This window comes from Erinaceus europaeus, chromosome 10, assembly GCF_950295315.1.
Source record: "Erinaceus europaeus chromosome 10, mEriEur2.1, whole genome shotgun sequence".
NCBI classification, from domain to species: Eukaryota; Metazoa; Chordata; class Mammalia; order Eulipotyphla; family Erinaceidae; genus Erinaceus; species Erinaceus europaeus.
In genome coordinates this window covers 97,797,445-97,816,286 of record NC_080171.1, presented here as the reverse complement: position 1 = coordinate 97,816,286, position 18,842 = coordinate 97,797,445, and the positions used below count along the sequence as shown (strand labels likewise).

General features: G+C 35.4%; 1 protein-coding gene across 6 annotated transcripts in view; it reads right to left on the bottom strand.

Moving 5' to 3' along the window:
* Positions 1-18,842, bottom strand: part of PBX3 (PBX homeobox 3) — a 230,957-nt gene that overhangs the window by 45,011 nt on the left and 167,104 nt on the right. For 3 of the 6 annotated variants that reach the window (XM_060200162.1, XM_060200164.1, XM_060200163.1), the window contains exons 3-5: positions 17,803-17,850; positions 14,926-15,167; positions 135-325 (exon numbers count right to left, since the gene is read on the bottom strand). In XM_060200162.1, coding sequence (XP_060056145.1) covers positions 135-325; positions 14,926-15,167; positions 17,803-17,850 — 481 coding nt within the window. The remainder of the gene's footprint in view (positions 1-134; positions 326-14,925; positions 15,168-17,802; positions 17,851-18,842) is intronic. The other 3 variants (XM_007540000.2, XM_060200166.1, XM_060200165.1) reach the window with 1 other exon arrangement.

The window sequence follows — 18,842 nt, the reverse complement described above, 5'->3', positions numbered from 1 at the left end:
TAGCATAGGCACCATGAAGTGAATTATTTGTAAAATTAAGTCAAATTAAAGAATCTAAGAACAACAGAGCAGTTTATATGAATAAAATTCATAGTGAAAGGAAAACAAAGCAAAAGATTTGTGGTCTCACATACCTGGCATCAAGGAACCTTGATCTTAAAATCATAACTGCTTCACAAGTGCTTTGCTTGAGCTGCATCTGAATTGAACTAAATTTTCGATGGATGATGCCCACCATTCTTTCAATCTCTTTTGGGGAAATGGGACGTGTTCTACTCTGCTCTCGGAGAAGGTTCATCACATGTGTAGTGAATTCATTACATGCCTGTAAGGGGGGAAAAATTACTCCTTAGGAATCTGGTATTTTATATTATCACACCCAGACATTAACTCATCTGAATTTCCACCTCATTTGCAATTGCCAACGGCATTATGTAGTGGTTAGGATTAAATGAAAACTTGTGAAATGGCAGTGGTAGTTAGATAGGGCAGTTAGAATTCTGAAATAGTGAATGGTCAAGTATAAAAAAAATCATAGCACTTAACTACTCACCCCACCCACCTTTTACCATTTCCAATATAAGGTTTATCCATTATAGGGTGTGTTCTATCACCTACTATGTAAATATAAATGCATTACATATTAATTTCTAATAATAAATACCTCCTATTTCCCCTAGGGTTTCCCATTTATTAAACAAATGTTTACTAAAAGATTAAGAAGTTCAAAAACTTCTTTTTTTTTAAATTTTTTTTATTTTTTAAATATTTATTTAATTTATTTATTCCATTTTGTTGCCCTTGTTGTTTTATTGTTATAGTTATTATTGTTGTTGTCGTTGTTGGATAGGACAGAGAGAAATGGAGAGAGGAGGGCAAGACAGAGAGGAGGAGAGAAAGATAGACACCTGCAGACCTGCTTCACCGCCTGTGAAGTGACTCCCCTGCAGGTGGGGTGCCGGGGTTTGAACCGGGATCCTTATGCCGTTCCTTGTGCTTTGCGCCACCTGCGCTTAACCCGCTGCGCTATAGCCCAACTCCCCAGTTGAAAAATTTCTAAGTGCTCTCTAAGGGCAATGAAATGAACAAGATGTGCATATGGCATGCACACAAGCATAAGTACACACACACAAATTCTCTCAAAAAAGAAAAACAAACAAAAACCAGCCTATACAAAGTATCACAAGGAAATGATTAAGTGGTTCCCAAGTTCCAAGGAGGGAGTGTTGTCATCTGGAAGCAGAAATCATATAAGCCTTTATGGCAGAGTGGCATTTGGACTTTCTTATTTTTTTCTCACTAGAGAAAAAAATAAATCCTGCTCACCAGCTTTGAAAATACATCATATTTAAGAAATTTAAAATTACGTGTGATGATCCTGTTATATTTATGGTAGCCTTTGGCATGTAAAACTGCAGGACACACAGTAGAAATGAACATCTATTAATTAGTTTTGTTTTGTTTTTTATTGCCATCAGGGTTATTGTTAGAACTCAATACCAGCACTATAAATCCACAGCTTCTGGCAGCCATTCTTTCCATTTTTCTTTCCTTCTTTTTTCCTTAATATTTATTTATTTATTTATTTATTTATTCCCTTTTGTTGCCCTTGTTTTAGTGTTGTAGTTATTATTATTATTGTTGTTGTTGTTGGATAGGACAGAGAGAAATGGAGAGATGGGGAAGACAGAGAGGGGGAGAGAAAGATAGACACCTGTAGACCTGCTTCACTACTTGTGAAGCGACTCCCCTGCAGGTGGGAAGCTGGGGACTCGAACTGGGATCCTTATACTGGTCCTTGCACTTTGCGACACCTGCAGTTAACCTGCTGTGCTACCACCCAACTCCCTGTTTTTTTAAATTTCTACTTTATTTTTATTTGGCAGGACAGAGAAAAACTGAGATTGAAGGGGAGACAGAAAGGGAGAGAAAAATAGACACCTGCAGACCTGCCTCATCATTCATGAAGCATCCTCCCTGAAGGTCAGGAGCTGGGGCTCAAACCCCAGTCCTTACGCATGGTGATTTGTACGCTTAACAAAGTGTGCCACCAACCGGCAGCCACAATTAGTAGCATTAATACACATAAATACATTATCCTTGAATTATAAATGAAGAATTCTTAACCTAATCCCACTTAGCATAGAAAGCCTATGATTTCCTGAAATCATATATAAATTGTTTGCACTTATATATTTCCTGGAGATTTGGAGCTTTTTTTTTTCAGATTCTTAGTCTATAACTTTAAAAACCTATGAATTATTATTGTTCTATGATACAGTGAAATGTTAAAGAACTTGGCAGCTTGAAAAACATAAGTCCTATCTTTAAGAAAAATAAAAGTCAATCTAAGTCTTTCCATGCTATATTAACTTAAACTACCTTATACCAAGCTGTGAACAGTGGTCACTCGCTAAAAAAAATTATATGCATACTGTTTTTCTAACATTTTCCCTCAAGAGACATATAATTTCAAAATAATGTAAATTGACGAATTCTACCCCTTAGTTTTCAATCACTAAAATGAAGTAAATTAAATTGGAACCAATTCCTAAACTGGGATCAGAAAGTTCTCTACTTACTACTAGTTCCAGAGAATATTAAAACATGGTCCAAGACTTCCTTGGACAGACAACCCCACCAATGTGCCTTGGAGCTCCTCTTCCCCAGAGCCCTTCCTCACTAGGGAAAGACAAAGGCAGGCTGGGAGTACGGATCCACCTGTCAACGCCCATGTTCAGCGGGGAAGCAATTCCAAAAGCCAGAGCTTCCACCTTCTGCATCCCACAATGACCTTGGGTCCATACTCCCAGAGGGTTAAAGAATAGGAAAGCTATCAGGGGAGAGGATGGGATATGGAGGTCTAGTGGTGGGAACTGTGTGAAGTTGTACCCCTCTTATCCTATAGTTTTGTCAATATTTCCTTTTTATAAATAAAAAATTAAATAAAAAAGAAAAATATGGCATCTTTCCTTTTCATTAAGAGTGTGTCTTCTGAGAGATGTTCAGTAATAGAGTCAATCCATCATGTTAGTTTGTTTTGCTTTTTGAAAATAAAAATATTCACTTTTTAAAAAATAAATAAATAAAATAAAACATGGTCCAAAAATATAGTGTGCTATAGAAATGATGAATTAAACAATTCAAGACCTCTCCTCAAAATCAGTATTTCCAACAAACCAAATATATATACTAAATCTTTTTTAAAAATTGTCACAAATTACTTTTTCTCTAGAGTAAAAAAGAAATATATTTGAACCACATATAAAAAATTTTAATTCTCTAGTAGACCCATTGCCTACAGCCATACGACCCTGAGTGTGCCCAATTTTAGCTAGCCAAACTGTTAAAACTGAGTCAGATAATATTAATATTAATGCATTTTATTTAAATCAATACATACAAAATAACAGCATTATAATGGCTGTTTTAAAAATTTTTTTTAAAAATTACTGATATGGTGTATTACTTTGGGAGTAATTTTTTAAATTTCTTTGTTGGGGGATAAATGATTTACAGCTGACAGTGTACTGCTTTTGTTTTGTAATTTTTTATTACTGATTTAATAATGATGAACAAGATTATAAGATAAACAGAGTACACGTCCACACAGTTCCCACTGCCAGAGCTCTGTGTCCTATCCCCTCCACTGGAAACTTCCCTATTCTTTATGCCAGAGCAGGGGAGGTTTAGATTTTGAAATCCATATACAGTTTGTTTTTATGGCTATTGACAGCCATATATATTGGACAGTTCAGCTATATGGTATCATGTGGAACAGAATACTAAGAAACATTTCAGGAAATACTATGCTAAACCTTAAAAAAAATACTATGCTAAATCTTTTTAAATATTTATTTATTGTTTTATTTATTTATTTATTTATTTAATGGAGTGGTAGGCCAGAGAGCCAAACAGAACATCACTGCCATATACAAAGATGGGGATTAAGCCTGGGTCATAAATGCAAGTCCTGTACTCTACTACTGAGCCACTTACCAAGTCAATACTGAGCAAAAAAAAAAAACCTTTGATGGTTTCTTTTGTTATTTTTCAAGATTACATATTCATACAGGCACAAAAAAGGGCAGTGTCACTTAGGAGTTTCCTTGAGAAGGCAAGAGAAATTACTCATTTTACTACATAACTCTTGATCTTATTCTGCATTATAAAACAAGAAGTAACAAAAAAATAACTTCAATTTCATATAGAAAAACGAGACTCTCAGGGGCCAGGTGGTGACACACCTGGTTAAGTGCACACATTACAGTGCACAAGATCCTGAGGTCAAGCCCCTGGCCCCCACTTGCAGGAAGAAAGCTTCATGAGTGGTGAATCACATACAGTGTCTTCTTAAAAAGGTCAGTTAGAATGACATATGATTGATTTTTTTTACTAATTTAATAAGAACTTTAAGTTTTAATTCATAATAAAGCCCACCATTCAAAAAAAATTTCAGGGTGTCTCCCTGAAAAAATTTAAAAAGTAAAAATTTTTCCAACCTAGCTTATCATTAGGGATAAGGGCCTATGACTCCAACTTTCCCAGTGTTTTTTTGATTGCTTGTTTTGCTTGTTTTGTGACAGAAGATTAGAGATAGAGAGATATAGAGGGAGACAGACAGAAGAAATGCCTGCATCACAGCTCTACCACTTGAGATGTTTCCCTCCTACAGGTAGGAGGTGGGGTTTTAACCTGGGTCCTTACATAAAGTATAGTAAAAGTATGAATGTATGTGCTCTGCTGGGTGAACCACCACCTTTACTAGGTGATCTCCAGTAATTAAGTGTACAAGTTCTAAGGCCAAAAAAAAAAGAGAGTATTACTATACTAGAGTATGTAAGCATGTCTAATTTACTCATCTATTACTAATTCTTACAAACCTTGCTTACATATTATGCTAATGTCTGAGATATGACAGAATTTATATCTTGATAAATATTTCAAGATTCCCGTGTTAATACCTAAGATATTAATTCTTGTATCTTTAGTCTATTTCATTTTTCTCAGAGTAGATGTTTGCCTATAGTTTCTAAGAAGCAGTCAAAGGCTCATATGGGGGGAGGGAGGAGAGTTAAAAGCAAAAAGTTTCTGCATCTAAAAACTCATAATTTCCTAAAACATTTGTAGAATGTCTCACAACTTATTAAGTGGAGTCATCTATGAATACAAATGCTGATTAGTAATTTGGCGATGGTCCAACATTCATGGAATTCACATAGCTTTTCTTTAAGCCAGTAGTTCATACATGATTAATTAGAACATCTCATTTATGTAGTGTGCACTTTAGCTCATTACTCTAAGTAAAATTCGTTAAGTATTTACATTTAGATAATTAAAATCTGGGTACACCCTTAAGAAAGATGCATACACTTTAGGCAAAGTGATTTTTTTCTCTTTTATACCAACGAAAGTAAATTACAATCTCATTTACAGCATTATCTGTACCAGTTTCAGAGCAGATCACAGTATTTCCTCATCTTCTACTTAAAAGGTATACATAATTTACATCTAAGTACAGTTAAGAATGATCAGATAGAAATGCTTTGAAGGTCATCCAGCAACTACTAGTGTCGATGCTATTTATATTATGGGACACTCACTTCAAACAGTTATCATATCCTCCATCATACCTAGAAGACCAATATATTAAAAGTGAAATTAGAAGGGGGCTAGGCACTGGGCCTGTTAGAGCGCACATGCTAAATGTGAAAGGACCCAAGGTCAAGCCCCTGGCCCCTGCTGCAGGGGGGAGAGCTTCATAAGCAGTGAAGCAGTACTGCAGGTGTCTCACTTTATCTCCCTTTTCCCTCTCAGTTTCTCTGTCTCTATCCAAAATAAAAATATTAAAAATATAGATATTGAAGAAAATCTTTTGCCTTTATACTTTTTAAGGTAAGTTGTGAGTTAACAATAGTTTTTTTTTAGAGACTTCTGGAGGCAGGGCTACGGAGCAACAGCAGCTGTGTTTCTCTCCTCTCCTCGCCAGGGTCAACTAGGAATACCAAAGGAGACCACCTGGGACCACTAACCAGATAGGACTAGAACAACTTCAGGAAACCACCACACCACTGTTGAGTGTAAACACGTGTAGCTCATGGACAGAGAGAGGAGCCTAGGGAGAGATTAAGTGGCTGGTAACAGGCCAGCAGTTTACCAGTTGAGACACCACCTCCAGTCTGTCTCACCAACAAAAAGATGGCTGAAGGGAGGAAAGGACTCCCCTGAGACTCACCAAACGCAACTGTGAGTCTCCAATGATACTGCCCTCGGAATCTGGATGAGGAGCATCAGGGAGGACCTGTGCTGACACCAGGCGACAGAGAACTAACCAGGAAACTCAGGAGAAGACCTATACCTCGGTGGCATAGAGATGGGGCTATGAAAGTCTCTTTGCATAGCCACTGGATTATCTCTGCCACACCCTGCTTTATCTCTTGGTCAGGAGTCAGTAATTAAACTAAGAAGCCTACATATAGTTTAAAAGCCCTCAGGCTCCCATAGCCTACAGGGATGAAAAAGCACAAGAGACTTTTAAGTCACTGAGCTCCAAATCAGGGATTAAAATAATAGTGAAACAACTGTTAATTTCCACAACTGTGAGCTCTTTAAGTACCTTACTTAAGACACAAGTCAATCCAGGCAATAGTGATCAGTAATTTGAAAAATACTGAGAGAGGGAACTCATAACATAATATATAAAACGGTTAAACCAACAAGAAGAAATATTGGAAAAATGAACCAGGACAACAGTCCAGCTAAAAGCCCCCCAAAGGGTGAAGCACAAAATAATGAGGTCAACATCCAAACACTAGTTAAGGAAATAACAGGAATAAATAAAGAATTTGAAGAATTGTCATCAGAAATGCAGAAACAACCAATGTTTTCAGAAAAATGTTTTCAGAAAAGAAATGTTTTCAGAAAAGAAAACGCAAGTAGAACTTGAACTGGATTGGCATGTTGCACCAAAGTAAAAGACTCTGGGGTAGGTGGTGGGGAGAATACAGATCCAAAAAGGATGACAGAGGACCTAGTTGTATTTTTATATGGGAAACTAAGAAATGTTATGCATGCACAAACTATTGTATTTAATGTTGAAAGTAAAACATTAATTCCCCAATAAAGAAATTTAAAAAAATAGAATAGAATAGTTTTTAAATCAATGTTCAAAATGTAAATAAAGAAAATCTTGATTAACTGGAATATTTAGGTAATGCGGGTTTTAATTCTTTGATTTTTTTTTTACTTAGTGTAATGCTGAAAATCTTTTTTTTAAACCCAGCAATTGAAAACAATAACCAATTCGTTGGTTTGCTTTTTAATATTATTTTCTATTAGCTATAATAATGGTTTGTAAGATTATAAGGTTAAAGGGACCTAGTTTCACACTACTCCCATGACCAAAGTTCTATTTGCTGTCAAACATATTATCACACAGTACCATAGTTAAGTGAACACAAGTTGTGGAAAACTTCAGTTGATGTTTTCAGTCAAGTCTTATTATAAGCTCCTTACCATTTGTTCATGTCTCCTTAAAAACCCAAGTCAAGGAATAAGTGAAGATTTTATTAAAAACCATTTTAATGATAATGACTAATAAAATTTGTCACCTAAATATTCATACACATAAAGTTTTCAAGATTTTGTTGATTTGTTGCAGTTCTCTTCAATTTTAAAGTTTAAATCTAGTCTCCTCACCTGTTTACAATATTATATATAGTAAGATGAAATCAGACAGTGAGTCAACACTGAACTGACAAAGTTTTATAATGGTTTAGAGACCATGCCTGAATACTGAGTTGATATTTTGTAACCATCTAGATAGGTAACTGCAGACAACAGACTAGAACTTCCCCCATTCTAAAATTCACTTTTTCAAAGAAAGATTAAGATCTTTCATTAAAAGATGATGCCTTCTAATTTACATGCAACTGTCTTTGAAACTGAAAGTATCCCCCAATACCACAGATTTAGGGGTTTTAGAGAATACTTATTAAATCAACGAATTCTTATTTTAGGATAAAATTCAACATTCAAAGATTTTAACTCAACTAAATAAGACCAATAAGGAAGAACTGAAAAGGTAACATATACTGACGACATTATTTAGAGGCATTATTTATTTACCTCATGAGGGTTTTTTTAAGGACCATACTATGTAATAAAAAACTATGTTCTTTGCACTTACCTAATAATAAAAGTTATTGACAATTAAAATGGCAATTTAATGAAATTCATATTTTGTGTTTATTTTGCAATTAAGTCACTACTTGGATTACCTAGAATAGTTCTGCTTTTCTAGTACTACTGAATAGACAGAAACTGTTTTCCAGGAATTTGAAGAAAGAGATCTGTATATACCTATGTTCACAGCAGCACAATTTGTAATAGCCAAAACCTGGAAGCAAGCCAGGTATCCAACAACAAATGAGAGACTGAGAAAGTTGTGGTCTATATACACAATGGAATACTATTCATCTATTAAAAAGGGTGATTTCACCTTTTTCAGCCCATCTTGGATGGAGCTTGAAGGAATCATGTTAAGTGAGATCAGTCAGAAACAAAAGTATGAATATGAGATGATCTCACTCATAGACAAAAGTTTAAAACAAGATCAGAAGGGAAAACACTAAGCAGAACTTGGAGTGGAGTAGGTGTATTGCATCAAAGTAAAAGACTGAGTAGGGGAGAAGAGGGTTCAGGTCCTGGAATATGATGGCAGAGAAGGACCTAGTGGGGGCTGTATTGTTATGTGGAAAACTGGGAAATGTTTTGCATGTACAAGCTACTGTGTTTACTGTTGACTGTAAAATATTAATCCCCAATAAAGAAACTTATAAAGGGGCCAGGTGGTGGCACACCTGGTTAAGTGCTCACATTATAGAACACAAGGAACCAGGTTCAAGCCCCTGGTCCCTGCACCTGCAGGGGAAAAGCTTCACGAGTGATGAAACAGGGCCACAGGTGTCTCTCTGTCTCTTCCCCTCTTTCTCCCCACCCCTTCTCAATTTCTCTCTATGCAATAATAAATGAATAAAAAATAAATTTTAAAAAGTGGCCATAACAGCTGACAAAAAGTAAAATCATTCCACTGTAGTAAAATTTTCCAACCTTTGGGAATAAGAACTATAAAGTTTACATCAGGATTTAACATTTTTGTCTAAACTACTTGAGTATTAAGAAAAATAACAAATTGGATTAAGAGTTTGTTTATTCATGATCTCTCACATAATAAAATTATTTTTAACCTGAAAAAAGAAAACTTTAAGGGGGCAGGTGATGGCACAGCTAGTTAAGCACTCACATTACAATGTGCAAGGTCCAAGCGAGGTTCAAACCCATGGACCCTACCCTTCAAGGGGAAAGCTTCACAAGTAGTGAAGCAGGGCTGCATGTGTCTCTCTTTCTCCCTCTCTGTCTCCCCTCCCCTACCAATTCTTCTGTCTCTATCCAATAATAAATAAATAAAATTTGTTTTAAAATGTTCCTCTTAAACAAACAAACAAAAAAAATTCAAGCAAAGACTTGTGCCAGCAAATGTAAACACATATTGTTAAGATCCGCAAAAAAAAAAAAAAAAAAAAAAGGGAGTCGGGTGGTAGTGCAGCGGGTTAAGCGCATGTGGCGCAAAGCACAAGGACCGGCATGAGGATCCCGGTTTGAGCCCCCGGCTCCCCACCTGCAAGGGAGTCACTTCACAGGCGGTGAAGCAGGTCTGCAGGTGTCTTTCTCTCCTCCTGTCTTCCCCTCCTCTCTCCATTTCTCTCTGTCCTATCCAACAATGACGACATCAACAACAATAACTACAACAGTAAAAACAAGGGCAACAAAAAGGAAATAAATAAAATAAAAAATTTAACAACAACAACAACAAAAAAAAAAAACCCCAAGATTATGCCCTCACAATGAGTCAGACTCAAACCCTTGCAATCCAAAAGTTTTCTCTTAGCTAAATGGTATCTAATTGGACTGAGCACAGTCAGTGTAAATGCTTAGCTTTAATGCTTTACCTGATTTGAGGTGATTTCAAAAGGCATCTGTGAACTCAGCAAGCAGGTTCCCAGATGCTTTGGGAGGGTTGGGACCTTTACAACACTTTTGCCTTCAGCAAAAATGTATCTCAATATAATTATAGTAGATAGCTTTCAATATGTCATCTCTATTACAACAGCTATAAATTATGAAGTGAATTGCCTGTATACAAGCATTTCTTCTGGTACAAGCAAAGCGAGAGAGCCATAAAGGGCATGGTATCTTTTCCTTTTTAACGGAAACCAAATGTCTACGTCAAATTCAATTTTAAAAAACAGTGTGACCCTTTCCCTTTGTTAAATGGGCAGAGAAACCAAGGAGGTCTCTTATTTTAAAAAGAGGCATCTCAGGACTTTTGATTCAAGTTCACCAGGAAGTTAATCTATTTTAAAAGTTGGAACTCTAGTAAGAAGAGCATATCTAAAAGACACAGACAGTTGCAGCTAGTTTGGGGAATTATATTCCTATTGGGAATAGGAATCAACAACTGAAAAGGAAAATAGTTTTGCTTCCTTGTGGGTAGTAGTAATATTTGAGAAGCTCAGTTTAATATTTAAAACTTGTGCCTAATATCTCAAAAGCATTTATAAGTGACTTAGATGACCATCATCAACAACCATTATCTCTGAGTCTAGGGAAAGAATACACATGATCAAAACAAGTTTTCTGCAGAAATTATTAGACAAGACTTTAAAGACAGTGCCAGTTTAAAACACATACATAAAACTGAGCCCTGCAGCTTTGGTTTAATTTTGCTAAAATGGTAGCACTAGTCTGCTTAGCTTTGTAAATGTCGCTACATATATAAGGTACTTTAATTTACTGCAGTGGTGGTCTTTGTTAATTTTATGGCAATCTAAATATAAACAGGCTTCAGATACATTTCCATTATAGCTTCACTGCAAAACACACAGTGAATAACTTTAAGATTTCAATGTAGCTTATTTCTTTTACTAAAACACAATTTTCTGATGAAGGCTTTGTCTTTACATATATGTTCTTCCTATTTACCGAAAGGCTTTCTATCATTCTTTCAGGAGAAATAATACTAGTGTCTGGAAAGTGATTTAAAAAATTTTTTTATCTATACTTTGATCCCATTTCAACTGCAGTTCAATATGGACAAATCAGAGAAAAATCAGGATGTACCAGGATTACTTCCTAATTCTATATAAGCAAAGAATAATTCAGTGTAAAAGGAAGGCATGCTATCAGAAACCGATTTCAGTGACAGATTCTGATATTAACTAGGTGTGACATTGGACAAGTCACCTTATAATTCTCATTCTCTCATCTGTAAAATGGAAATCATAACACCAATTTCAGTGCAAAGTGCTACCTCATTATCTCAATTCTGTTTAGCTCTACTTATAACTCCAATATATATCTCTGATAGGCATATGCCCAAAAAGACCTTGTATTCCAAAAATTTTTAGTTGACTATCTCAGGACTCACCAATTCTACTAACCTAGGAATTACAGACAAAAGAGCCTACACAAGTCAGGAACAAAGACTAGAAGATAGTTAAATGCAGCTACATTCTTTTTTTTTTTTTTAATTTTCCCTTTTGTTGTCCATGTTGTTTAACATTGTTGTAGTTATTGATTTCGTTGTTGGCTAGGAGAGAGAGAAATGGAGAGAAATGGAGAGAGGAGGGGAAGACAGAGAGGGGGAGAGAAAGATAGACACCTGCAGACCTGCTTTACCACCTGTGAATCAACTCCCCTGCAGGTTGGAAGCCAAGGGCTTGAACCGGGATCTTTACGCCAGTCCTTGTGCTTTGTGCCATATGTAATTAACCCACTGCACCACCGACCGACTCCCAGCTACATTTTTTTAAAGCAATTCAGAATTTACAGGTAATAAATCTGTAAAGTAAAATTCTGTTCAATAAGTCATCAGTCTCCATGATACCGCACAGACTCTTTGTATGTACATTTTTCCTTCTAAAGGTGTTAAAAATGAGAAAGGAAATAAATACACACTCATATCTTTTACATATTATCTGGGGATAAGATTCATGATCTCATTTTAAAACAATACCCTAGTTTTATATTTAAAACAAAAGTATATACTATAAATTACTGAGGGAAAGTCACAACCAAAAAAAAAATTATTTTTGCACAGAAAAAAAAAATAAAAATGACTTTTTGACAGCTCAATAGTTTAAGTGCTAGCCAGGGAGATATCTCAGTTGTAGAGCACAGTATTTGCATACCAGAGACCCAAGTTCAAATCCAGGCACCACTATATGGCAGGGTTGAGCAGCACTCTGATTTCTTCCATAAAATCAATTAACTGTAAAAATCAATTTGTAGGAAGTCAGGCCGTACTGCAGCGGGTTAAGTACAGGTGGCATAAAGCTCAAGGATCAGCATAAGGATCCCTGTTTGAGCCCCTGGCTCCCCACCTTCAGGGGAGTTGCTTCACAAGTGGGGAAGCAGGTCTGCAGGTGTCTATCTTTCTCTCCCCTTCTCTGTCTTCCCCTTCTCTCTCCATTTCTTTCTGTCCTATCCAACAACGATGATGTCAATTACTACAACAATAAAAACAACAAGGTCAACAAAAGGGAATAAGTAAATAAATGTTTTAAAAATCAATTTATAAAAACTTGTGCGTGCATTTACTACGCACTTCCCCCACCAGAACTATCTCGAGACTTTCTTTGTTGTTTGAGTAATTTCACTGATCTCAAATAACTTTTTTTCCCCAGAGAGATGAGGAAAAACAAAGAGATAAGAGAGGCACCACAGCACTGCTCCAATGATTGTGAAACTTTCCCTCTACACAGAGCTCATATATGGAGGGCCAGGGGTTTTAATCCAGATTCTTGTACATGATAAGGTGTACAGTCTACCAAGCGAGTTATCTCCTGGTTCTTGTACATGCATATTTTTTAAAGAGAAACAATAACTCATGCCAACTTCACCTAACTTTAATAAAAGATAGTAATAGCTCTGCCAAATTTTTCTTTATTTACTAAAAAATATCAGACCATTTTCTTCAAACACTACCCATCTTTCCATGCAAAGATATGAGAATTGATTTAGTAAGTATGTAGAGATGTATTTAACACAAAGTTATGCAATTAGATTTATACTACATATTAGAACCATTTTCTACTGTTTATGCTCAGGGCAACCTTTTCAAACATGACTTATTTTGTTTACTCTCAATTATTCATATGTCAAATCAAAAGCTTGATTTTTTTCATGTACATAAATTCTTCAATGCTTATTTGCATATATTCTGCTAAAAAAAAAATTTTGCTGAGACTAGAGATAGACAGCCCAGAAAGTCCTATTCAGATAACATTTTATATTATTAACTTATATTGTATTCTAATATGAAGCTCCATAAATCTTTCTATCCTCCCTGAAAACACACTCACCTCTGGGACAGAATCTAGTATTTTTCTAATAGCACCAGACCCAGAATATCATAGAAAAGGCAATAAAAAAAATAACACATACAACTGAAAATATATAAGAGGTGAAGAAGAAAATTCAGTAGTAAAATTAACTAAACCTTCCACATCAGATTGCAGTGTTTGAGTTAAGTGCCTGGCCACATAGTGAAGTACTTATGGGTGAAATGAAATGATGCCTAATAGTTATTTTAAAATACTCTACAAAAAATGGGAGGTGGGGGAACACTATCAGTAGACAAAATAAGACTGAAAAAAAATGTTGATGATTATTTGGGTGGTGACGACCTAGGTGACTTCTTTTTTCAGGTTGGACTCTAAAATTGCCAAGTCACACCAGCTTTTAAACAAAAAATGGTAATTCTGTTAGATTTGATTTAATATTTCCTTTATTGAGGGGTAGTACATTAAAATGCTTCCATGATAACACAATTTTTAAATTACCTTCCAGAAGTATCTCCTCAAATTAAGTGGCTCTTTATTCTTAAATTAAAAAGAACCACCAAAATTACACTTTTGTTTGTTTGTTTTACCAGAGCACAGCTCAGCTCTAGCGTATGGTGCTACGGGGAGTGAACCTGGAATTTTAGAACCTCAGGGATGAGAATCTGTTTGCATAACCATTATGTTTATCTATATCCCCATCAAAATTTACTTTCTTGTGTTGAGCCAAAGTCTTAATTTATCTTTCCTCGTTTTACCATGTCTGAAGTTTGGAAACATTTTACAATCAATAACATCTTACAGCTAAATAGACAGTGTTGAATTTTTTTTCTTGGTGGCACAAAAAAAAGAACAGGTCAAGGTAAAAAAATAACTTAGGTTCAATGTAATATAGTTAATATAATTGCTGAGAGTAGCATTTTCAATACTTACTCTATATCTAATCAGAAATTTAACACATACTGCTTAGGATTTCCTACCCAGGGTACCTATAATTATCTGGGGAAGTCTCCTCAGCGCCAGGTCAAACCCACTTATTTTGTGAAGTTAGCTCCCTTCCCTACTCTGGCACAATCTGTGAGAATTGATTCCAAGGAGAACTCTGGAATTTACAGCATAGAAGGAACAGTTCAATATGCAATGCTTCCCTTCAAAGTCTGTTACACTTATGAATAAGTCCAGTGAATGATTGTTAGTTACAAAGAGCTTTGAAAAGCACCAAGCAGTAAGGCTGGGGAGAGGATGGCTGTAGTATGTGCAGTAGTAGTAAGGGGACAAAAAAGTAAGGAGTGAATAAAACTCAAACAAGTAGATGGGCAAAACAGGCTTAGTTTCACCCCTCCCCCCAAATCTCAAAGGGATTTCATTTCATGAATCCAACAATTAACTTGGATTTTTGCATTGGCTTTATTTATTTTACTCTGTGTTAACACCTACCCCTCACAGCCCTCAAATTGGTTAGCAGTCTAATAGAAGAGTAATAGAGGGTTTGTGCAGGACTGGGAGAGTGGCGGCTGCTGACCTGTTCATATTTCTCCAGTTCTGTGTGATAGATTTGTCTGATCTGGGTCAATTTGGCTCTGTAATCTGAGTGTTCAATAGAGTTATCTGAAGAACCTCCAGAGGCTGCCGCGGCTGCAGCTGCTGCCGCCGATCCCCCACCTTTCTCAGGACCTGAAACCCCTTCTGCCAAAAGCATATTGTCCAGTCTCATTAGCTGGGGATCGGGAGGGTCCTCCTCCTGGGCTCCTCTGATGCTGAGACCTTAAAGGAAAGAGAGAGAAAGAGAGAGAAGAAGCGAGAAACAGGACAAATAGTGTGAGTATCTTGTTTACTTAAGAAAATGATCAAACAACATCAGTGTACTGCAGTTTATGCTGAGAGCTTAATGTTCACATTTTATCAATAAGCACGTGTACTATGAAAGTTCTGTTCAAGATAATATTTAGGCATCCTATAACTTTCCCCATTTTCAATTTATCCCAAATCAGATCCTTAGAAAAACATAATTCTGGCTTTTCAGACTATTCTAACCACCAACCTTCCCAAATCTAGGTAATTTAAGTATAAAATAGGAGGGAAGGAAACATTGGGAATTTTTGAGAAAGGAAAAAAACAGCCAATGATATAAAATCAACCCACCAAAAAATGGTTGTTTCTCCGTATAGTTGAAAAGAGAATTAAAATTCCCAAAGAATAATTAATACATGAGCTATATCCAAAAATCAGGAAATTAACAGGAATAGATGGGTATTTTCATCATGTGATCTCAGAAGTGCATACATTGTGAGATAATTAGCTATGCTTAAAAATATATACTATTCGGATTTCTGGAAATAAATGACTACTGTTAAACTATTGCCAGCAAATTATAAAATCTGGACACTAAATACAGTATTAAAAATATACCATCGCATGACAGTACAGTGCTGGGCACAGTAGTCTCAATCTAATTTTGCTTATTTTAAATCAAGAACTTCCTAAGTGATGCCCAGTCAGCAACCTCATCTGAGTACTATAGATCATAGCTGACAATTCATAGGTTTAATCAGGTCACACAGGCTTTCTGCCAAGATGTTTTCAACAACAGGGAAGACAAAGTTTTAAAATAATTATCATGGTATAAAAAGCACTAGAGTCATGACAGCTCATAAAAAAAAAAAATCAGCGTTTTCATTAATGTATAACACAATCTAAAATATCCCAGAACAATTAACCTCTGTTAATCTGTTTAAAAGCAGCTTCTCCACAATAGTTACATGGTATCTTGGGAAAGTTGCGGGTGGGGGAGATGTGACGAAGTTGGCATGTCTGCATTTGGATTCTTTTGCATCTGTGACTGTTGTTTATCCACAGTGGTGCACTTTCTGTGTCTAGTGTAACTTACATGACAGTAACATCTATAAACTGCCAAGTATTCAACAGAGTATCAGTTTGGAGATTTTATATGCTAACCTAAAACTACCATCAATTCTTTTTAAAAAGATTTCATTCCTAGATGTTCTGAATTACATCCACAACATGACAGCACTATTGGCTGCCTTAACTCAAATACACAACTTTAATTTCCTTCCCCCAAACACTTTAACTTAAAAATATATTTCAGAATAATTTCAATTGGGTAGTAAAGCTAACTCATAGTAATTTTAAATTATACATGTTGACTGCTCAGAGAAAAATAAATACAATGTGAAAGTTATAATATACTAAGACAATAAATTAAGGAAGTTAAAAAAAAGATAACTAATTCTTAAAATAAAATCAGTATCAACACATTGCTTGGTAATTCAAGATAGACAAATGCTTTTGTATTTCTTCCAGATCAGGAATAGTGTAGCATTGTTCTAGAACTGGCAAATATCGGTTACAGTAGCATTTTAATTTAGCATTTTAGATTCTCTTCCCTTCTAATTTACATCCTTAGATATTAAAATCTCCTGGTGTGGCAGAATGGAAGGCAGGACAGTAGGCAGTGTCCAACTTGTAAAGATGCGGTTCTGACTTAGTGCCTCTGGATTGCATGTTTTCAGAGTAAAGCTCTGGTTCTCTCTTGTACATTAATAAAACTTCCAGGCCTAAACATGCTCACAGTTCCAAGATATATATTTTTTAACATGTTATGAGCATTCACTGTGCAACCAGTTTTCTTGCACTTAGGGCTCTGTTTTATACTTAACATATCTGGGAGTTTAGGTTTCTCCATAAACTGAATTCTGTCTCACATTTCTGTGTGTTCGTGGGTTCCTTTTTACATTTTTACAGATACTGGTACTTTTCATGGAAATGTATTTTTTGTAATCTATCTTTAAGCTTCTTCCAGGTTTTTGTATTTTTCCCCTGTACTTATTAAACACATCGATCTTTCTTTTATGGACATTTTGGTAAGACTCTTTATTAGAGTAACACCCCTGGCCAATCTTAACACACTTCTCTACACAAGTGTAACAGACAAGAAGATGCTGTATAAGAATGATAAAAGAATGAAATTATTCAGTAAGAACATAAGAACAAAAGACGTATGTATACAAGCTATCCCCACCACACCAATAGATAGCAACACTTAAACTCAATAGTGAACAGAAAAATAATTTTAAAGTATGTTTTCAGCTGCTGCAGAATATTCCACTTATAATTAATTGCATCATAAAAATTCAAACTCCTTTTGATAAAAAATTTCAGAATATTTATCAATTAGGTAACACTGAGAAGGCTCTTTGTCAATACTGTTTTAAAATTACTGTTGTTCTGTTTTAAATGAAATCATGATATAGACCTTTAAGTAGTAATATCTACTTTCCAAAACCATCATTTAACTTAACTATTTCTATTTACTTTCTTAATTTGCATGCACATTACTCTTTTATGCCTCATCCTCCATAACTATTCACTATTAGCTTACCATCATTAACAGCTCCTCTTCTGGGCACGTATACAAATTTTAATGAACCTAATTGGAAAACATCTGAATAAACAGAACTCTGAGGTTATCAAAAGATATCCTCATAATGAAACTTGGAAAAATAAGTATTTAAAAACTGATGACTATTGTTTTTAATCCAAAATGTATAATGGAACATTTATAGTGATTTACAAGTTTTAGATCTAGATTTCTTGGTTACCATAGCGTTATAAAGTTTTATTTAAGTAAATAAAAATCTATTTACAATCTATTTATACCCAAGGACATTTATTTCAGTATCCCTAAGATCTAGACAAATCATATAAACACAGTAAAACATTGTTTAACAATGAACTTGTCTTTGTTATAAGCCCACAGTTTTTGCATATCTTTCAGCAAATCCTAATTAGCTGTCTTTCAACATGCTGTGCACCTGCCCCACAGATAATGGGAGAGAGCATCTGCATAGATGACTGCATTCAGAGGGCAATAAATAAATTACAGGTCAAAATTATTACAAAGCTTTCTCTGAATAAACACATACCCTTCACAATACTAAGCTGCAGATGTGAAAAATACCTAAAGCCCACTCAAATGATATGATTACGGGGCTGTTTGAGTTTAATAATCTGACTGTAATTCAGGCATTTTCAACAGCTCATTAAGGGTTCATTAATATATAGGCAAGCTTTTGAATTATAAATAAGCAGATTAGAAATCTGCAGTCATTGGATTGTACAGTAGTAGCCTCTCTAACAGTATCACAATGAAGGTTTGAACTGACAGAGTGAAGTACACAGGGCACTAACTAACCTTCACTGGCTCTCTCATTTCAAGGGCCTCGTTCACTGAACCATGACTAATCTCTGTTCACCCAGCACTTGAAGAGTGGTTTCAAACACTTTTTACACATTCTCACAAGTTAGGCAGAACCGAGATCTAACCTAACAGTATTTTCATAACTAGGAAAGACACATAATATCTATAGTAATGATAAAAGTTTTATCAGTTCATATTACTTTGTAAAGAGTGCATCATTC